Source organism: Enoplosus armatus, chromosome 1 (assembly GCF_043641665.1).
Source record: "Enoplosus armatus isolate fEnoArm2 chromosome 1, fEnoArm2.hap1, whole genome shotgun sequence".
Taxonomy (NCBI): Eukaryota; Metazoa; Chordata; class Actinopteri; order Centrarchiformes; family Enoplosidae; genus Enoplosus; species Enoplosus armatus.
This window is the reverse complement of record NC_092180.1, coordinates 615,001-622,500: the sequence shown is the minus strand read 5'-3', so window position 1 is coordinate 622,500 and position 7,500 is coordinate 615,001. Positions and strand designations below refer to the sequence as shown.

The 7,500-nt window shown below is 48.3% G+C and overlaps 1 protein-coding gene across 6 annotated transcripts in view; it reads left to right on the top strand.

The window, feature by feature from the left end:
• fhod1 (formin homology 2 domain containing 1) overlaps positions 1-7,500 on the top strand; it is a 46,441-nt gene that overhangs the window by 22,814 nt on the left and 16,127 nt on the right. For 3 of the 6 annotated variants that reach the window (XM_070921903.1, XM_070921818.1, XM_070921745.1), the window contains exons 10-13: positions 1,208-1,650; positions 3,983-4,090; positions 5,729-5,821; positions 7,037-7,063. In XM_070921903.1, coding sequence (XP_070778004.1) covers positions 1,208-1,650; positions 3,983-4,090; positions 5,729-5,821; positions 7,037-7,063 — 671 coding nt within the window. The remainder of the gene's footprint in view (positions 1-1,207; positions 1,651-3,982; positions 4,091-5,728; positions 5,822-7,036; positions 7,064-7,500) is intronic. The other 3 variants (XM_070922064.1, XM_070921985.1, XM_070922127.1) reach the window with 3 other exon arrangements.

Here is a 7,500-nt window from a genome sequence, read left to right as displayed (position 1 = left end):
ACAACAGTCACAACAGTCACAACAGCCGCAGTAACATCAGCCGCAGTAACATCAGCCGCAGTAACAACAGTAACATCAGCCGCAGTAATAACGGTAACATCAGTAACAACAGTCACAACAGTCACAACAGTCACAACAGCCGCAGTAACAACAGCCGCAGTAACATCAGCCGCAGTAACAACAGTAACATCAGCCGCAGTAATAACGGTAACATCAGTAACAACAGTCACAACAGTCACAACAGCCGCAGTAACAACAGCCGCAGTAACATCAGCCGCAGTAACAACAGTAACATCAGCCGCAGTAATAACGGTAACATCAGTAACAACAGTCACAACAGTCACAACAGCCGCAGTAACAACAGCCGCAGTAACATCAGCCGCAGTAACATCAGCCGCAGTAACATCAGCCGCAGTAACAACAGTAACATCAGCCGCAGTAATAACGGTAACATCAGTGACAACAGTCACAACAGCCGCAGTAACAACAGTAACAACAGTAACAACAGCCGCAGTAACATCAGCCGCAGTAACAACAGTAACATCAGTAACAACAGTCACAACAGCCGCAGTAACAACAGTAACATCAGCCGCAGTAACAACAGTAACATCAGCCGCAGTAACATCAGTAACAACAGTCACAACAGCCGCAGTAACAACAGTAACAACAGTAACAACAGCCGCAGTAACATCAGCCGCAGTAACAACAGTAACATCAGTAACAACAGTCACAACAGCCGCAGTAACAACAGTAACATCAGCCGCAGTAACAACAGTAACATCAGCTGCAGTAACAACAGCTGCAGTAACAACAGTAACATCAGCCGCAGTAACAACAGTAAGAACAGTAACAACAGCCCCGGTAACAGCAGTAACATCAGCCGCAGTAACAACAGCTGCAGTAACAACAGTAAGAACAGTAACAACAGCCCCGGTAACAGCAGTAACAACAGCCGCAGTAACAACAGCAAGAACAGGAACATCAGCCGCAGTAACAACAGCTGCAGTAACAACAGCAAGAACAGGAACATCAGCCGCAGTAACAAGAGCCGCAGTATTGACATTTTTAAGTAAAGGTACTTGGTTTTTGTTGTTTTGGGGTTTTGTGAAATGCTCCTGCAGAATAATGTTGTGTGTGTTTGTGTGTGTGTGTGTGTGTGTGTGTGTGTGTGTGTGTGTGTGTGTGTGTGTGTGTGTGTGTGTTGCAGACAGCTCTGAGGTATGAGGACGGTGAGATGGACGACTCGTCCCCTCACATCCGTAAAGAAAGAAGGAAGGTGGCTGCTGGCGAGCAGGAGGGACGAAAGAGCCGCCGCTCATCCAGCCAAAACCTCCCCGACCTCCTGTCCTCCTCCCCAGGCTCCTCCCCATCTGCCTCCCCCACCCCACCCGCCTTCCTCTCCCCCTCCGCGTCCCCCACCCCCCCTACCTTTGTCTCTGCCAACACCCCCCTCTCCCCTGCCATCTCCTCCGCCTCCTCCCCCAGCCCCACGGCGGGGTTCGGCAGCAGGGCCTCGTCCCCGCTGACCTCTGACCCCGGCAGTCCCGCTTCCAGTCCGTCCGGATCCCAGAGAGGGTCTCCTCTGCCCCCCCATACAGCCCCCAACGGTACCATGACCACAGAGCAGCAAACAAAGACACCGTCCAGCGCGTAAGTTTACTGTGTCCATGAAAGCACAATCATGATTTATGAAATAAAATCACAAAGAAAAATCCATAACTGCTCCTGAATCAACACGTCAGGAAATCCAGGAAGAATAAAATGTGCACCAACAATTCATTTTGTTAAGATACGACTGAATGATGAACACTGACATGTTTCTTTCTGCAAGGATCTTTTTAACTAAAGAAGCCACAAAAAGTAAAAACAATGGAAAAGACATTTTAACAGCCTGAATATTATGAGATATTTACTGTTTTATTATTTCGACTGTATGAGGAGAGCGATTAGCGGTTTATCCAGCTGTGTTTGGTGTAACTTACATGGTCTGTGGAGGAAGCAGGCTCCAGTTTGCACACTCATGCACACAGTAATTTCTCTGTATATTCAGTCTTACTTACCAGTGAAGGCAGCTTAACATGTTGTTAGCTGGTGATGTTGTAGAAAGAAGTGAATGTAACCTTCCTGAGGGATGCTAACTAGTGACTATTGGTAAGACGAGCAAGACTTCCCTGTGATTGTACCTTTTTATGATTGCTTGTGACCAATACAATGAATTGAAATGGATTGAAATTGAACAAGACAAACACTGATGGTCCCTCATGGTCTTCAGATTCAGATTCAGATTCAGATGCCTAAACAAGCCAGTGTGGCCGGCCACTGTAGTTTAACCTGAGCAGATACCATGTCCATGGTAGGCTGGGCCAAGCTGCCGAGTATCTGCTCTTTGATTGGGTGAGAGCTTACAGGTACGTTACATCAGAGTTGGAGATTGTGTTTCCTGTCAGAGGGCTCAGCCTGATACTCACTGCAGGCCTAATGATAGGTCAGCACATCATTTAACATGAAAGCTGGCTTCCAGAGGAATTCTCACCCAACCTTTGGCACACTTTACTGATAACTGAAACTCGTCTGGGTCGTCAGAACGGACCCAAAACACCTTCGAGCGAAGCGCAGCGTCTGTGTTGACACGTAGCAACTTGCAGCAGCAGGCGTTAATGCTGAATAAACAGCTGATGATCTGATGATGCACCTTGTCACAATTATTGAGCAAGTTCCATATTTGATCTAATGTTGGGGACGTGACCCCCCGGATGTTGGAGCATTAGAGGTAAAGGAAATAAATCAGTTGATGGTGGAAGTAACGGAGGTCCGTGGAGAGCACTAACTATTGAGAAGGAAAACATGACGAAGCCTTCATGATTACGCTGAAGACGAGCAAAGAGTGAAGCTGAAAATGAAGCTCAGTCCATTTACATGTTGTAACATGTTGTCATCTGTAGGCAGAACAATCAGACAGAAACAACCCGGTGTGGCGGTCGGCCGGCCGCCCTCTGCTGCCGCTCTCTGAGCTTGACCAAGTTTAGGCCGGCGGACGGGGGGCCGTGTTTTATTTGGAAACAGCTTTTCTCTGAGTTCAACCAGCAGGAATGTTTGTCCTCAGTGGGAACGTGAAGAACGATTCTGCTCATGTTTGGTCTCGTTATGGTTATGATAGTTATTTAGGGCCACAGGATTTTAAAGGAGTCACATTCAAACATTCATACAGTATTACAGGAATGCTGTGCTTCATTAACGGACCCTGTTTCACAATATTTGTTTATTTATGCCCATAAACAGCATAAAGCCTGTCACTTCTTTAAGGCTTTAATCCAATCAGTATCGAATCCTCAAATTGATCTATTAAAGTTTAGTTTTCGATTTAGACATAATTCAACTCAAACATTCAGAAACAGTTGCTGAAAATAATCTGATTAAATATGTACCTGAAACAATAAATCTGGCTCACTGAAGGAACTGTTACTTGTTATTTTATGTGAGTGGTTGGAGTGTCGATGATGACATGAAGAGCTGAAACGATGAAGGTCAGTTAATCGATCAGTGGATCAATAAAAAATGGACCATCAGCTATTTGATAATATATCTGGTGAACGAAGAAGACCGATATATAATCAATAAACATGATTGTTAGCTGCAGCTTTGATTACATAAGAGGAACAGTGTGGGCTCTCTCTCTGCATGTCTGTCTGGGATCTGGTTCTGGTTCTGGTTCTGCTGTACTTATTTCAGGTGACTTGGTGTTGGGTTACTGTCTCTGATGTAATCACTGGTGTCTCTCTCTCTGTCTCTCTCTCTGTCTCTCTCTCTGTCTGTCTCTCTGTCGCTGTCTCTCTGTCGCTGTCTCTCTCTTTCTCTCTGTCTGTCTCTCTGTTGCTGTCTCTCTCTTTCTCTCTGTCTGTCTCTCTGTGTGTCTCTCTCTCTGTCTCTCTCTGTCTCTGCCCCCCCCCCTCTCCGTTCTGCTGTGGTGTCTCTCGACCACTAGGAGTCGCTCTTTCCTCAGCCACCACATGTCAGCTCTGGGTCTGAGCAGGAAGTCCAGGCTCTTCTCAAAAACCAGCTCCATCTCTGAGGAGCCTTCAGCTGCCTGCAGGTCTGTAACACAGAGACTGACCTCAGACCTGCTCCTGGTAGCGCCCCCTACAGGCTGCAGTTTGTCCTGAGGGGACGGACTAACTGACTGACGTGATAATCGTGATTAATCATTTAATATGTAATTTCTGCATACATACTCCATATTATTACGTGGCCGGTCCTGCCCACATACTTAAGTGTACTTCTGGTCTGGTGCTGTCCCTGCAGCAGGTTCAACCAGCAGAGTGGAGGCTGTTAGAGCAGCACCAACATGGTGTCAGTCACATGTTACTCTGTCACATACTTTTGGCCATGCTGGGTACTTCAGCATCACCATTCATTATCAACAGAACCACTTAATGTATTGTCACATGAATTTTAATGTCACATGGTGCACACTGACCCCTGAGCTGTTGACCTCTGACCTCTGACCTGTGGAGAGATTTCTATTTTGGTTGAAGAGTGGGATCATTATTTTTAATTAATTGATTTTTCTGGATGCTGAAAGGTAGGAGCCAGCCTGTCGTCCACACACACACAGAGTCACACACACACACACACACACAGTCACACACACACACAGTCACACACACACAGAGTCACACACACACACACACACACAGAGTCACACACACACAGAGTCACACACACACAGAGTCACACACACACACACACACACACACACAGAGTCACACACACACACACACACACACACAGAGTCACACACACACACAGAGTCACACACACACACACACACACACACAGTCACACACACACAGAGTCACACACACACACACACACACACAGAGTCACACACACACAGAGTCACACACACACACACAGAGTCACACACACACACACAGAGTCACACACACACAGAGTCACACACACACACACACACACACACACACACAGAGTCACACACACACACAGAGTCACACACACACACAGAGTCACACACACACACACACACACACAGAGTCACACACACACACAGAGTCACACACACACAGAGTCACACACACACACAGAGTCACACACACACACAGAGTCACACACACACACACACACACACACACAGAGTCACACACACACACAGAGTCACACACACACACACACACACACACACACACACACACACAGAGTCACACACACACAGAGTCACACACACACACAGAGTCACACACACACAGAGTCACACACACACACAGAGTCACACACACACACACACACACACAGAGTCACACACACACACAGAGTCACACACACACACACACACACACACACACACACACAGAGTCACACACACACACACACACACACACACAGAGTCACACACACACACAGAGTCACACACACACACACACAGAGTCACACACACACACAGAGTCACACACACACAGAGTCACACACACACACAGAGTCACACACACACACACACACACACACACACACACACACACACACAGAGTCACACACACACACAGAGTCACACACACACAGAGTCACACACACACACACACACACAGAGCCAGCAGCAGTGGAATGAACTGGCAGAAAATTCTGTTTAGGAACTTAGTCTTTACTCTCTCCATTCTTGGCGTCACTCATTCTGTGTGTGTGTGTGTGTGTGTGTGTGTGTGTGTGTGTGTTGCAGCTCGTCTTCCTCAGACTTCTCTCACCAGGACAACTCGTCCCAGTTGAACCCGGAGCAGTCCAGCATCAAGACGGAGACTAAAACCAGTTTCAAGTAAGTGAATCTGATGAACTGGGACAGTGGTGTGTGTGGTAATGGTAACCATGGTAATGTGCTATGGCAGCCACAAGTATTTTGTTTATAGTTGTCACATACACCGATTTAAGAGACTAGATTAACTGGTTTCACTGGTGTCCACGTGGAGTTTTACCAGTTTATACTCGACAGTCGGCTGTTTGTGCTGTGAGTCAACAGAATGAGGCTGGAGATGTTTGTCTGATTAAATGTTCTTTCCATCAGCTGGGACACATTTGACTTCTCAGTTTGATAAAAACAGTGAAGAAGAACTGCCTGTCTGTCTGTCTTTCTGTCTGTCTGTCTGCCTGCTCCGTCTGGCTGCTCTCTGTCTGTCTGCCTGTCTGCTCCGTCTGGCTGCTCTCTGTCTGTCTGTCTGCCTGCCTGCCTGCCTGTCTGTCTGTCTGTCTGTCTGCTCCATCTGGCTGCTCTCTGTCTGTCTGTCTGTCTGTCTGTCTGTCTGTCTGCCTGCTCCATCTGGCTGCTCTCTGTCTGTCTGTCTGTCTGCTCCGTCTGGCTGCTCTCTGTCTGTCTGCCTGTCTGCTCCGTCTGGCTGCTCTCTGTCTGTCTGTCTGTCTGCCTGCCTGCCTGTCTGTCTGTCTGTCTGTCTGCTCCATCTGGCTGCTCTCTGTCTGTCTGTCTTCCTGTCTGTCTGCTCCGTCTGGCTGCTCCGTCTGGCTGCTCTCCGTCTGTGTCTGCCTGCCTGCCTGTCTGTCTGTCTGTCTGCTCCATCTGGCTGCTCTCTGTCTGTCTGTCTTCCTGTCTGTCTGTCTGGCTGTCTGCTCCATCTGGCTGCTCTCTGTCTGTCTGTCTGCCTACCTGCCTGCCTGCCTGTCTGTCTGCTCCGTCTGGCTGCGCTCTGTCTGTCTTCCTGTCTGTCTGCCTGTCTCTCTGGTCTGTCTGTCTGCCTGCCTGTCTGTCTGTCTGCTCCGTCTGGCTGCTCTCTGTCTGTCTGTCTGCCTGCCTGTCTGTCTGTCTGTCTGCTCCATCTGGCTGCTCTCTGTCTGTCTGTCTTCCTGTCTGTCTGCTCCGTCTGTCTGCTCCGTCTGGCTGCTCTCTGTCTGTCTGTCTGCCTGCCTGTCTGTCTGCCTGCCTGTCTGTCTGCATTATAACATTATAATGTCTGTTGCTCTAATCTTTCTCTCTCTCCTCCTTCGTCTTTTCTCTTCTTCTCCTCCCTTGTTCCTCCCCCAGTCCTGGGGAGGCTGACATGCTCTACTGGTGAGTACACGTCTCTCCTCCTGCCCCCCCCCCTCGTCCGTGTGCTGTAGCTGTATAAGATGAATGTTTATAACCCCCACCAGCTGATTTCATGATGAAGGCACGACTGAAGTATCCAGCTGCTGCAGAGGATGATGGGATGTGTGTGTGTGTTGGGTTGGTGGGGGATTCTCCAGGTTAAACTGTGTGTGATGTTGTCCAGTTCAGTGTGTGTGGTTGCCATGGTGATTGTGGTTTTCCAGTAAATCTATGGACACCTGAGAAGACCCCGTCTCGGTCTTACCTGCAGGTCTCAGGAGTTCAGGTCCAGTTGATGTAGTTGATGTTCTGCCTTCCAGCTGTGAAGCAGCAGATGTTGAATGCAGGTGCTGCCTCTTTCTGTGTCTCTGCTGTTGGAGCTTCTTTCACAAACCTCATTGCTAAAATCAGTGGACTCA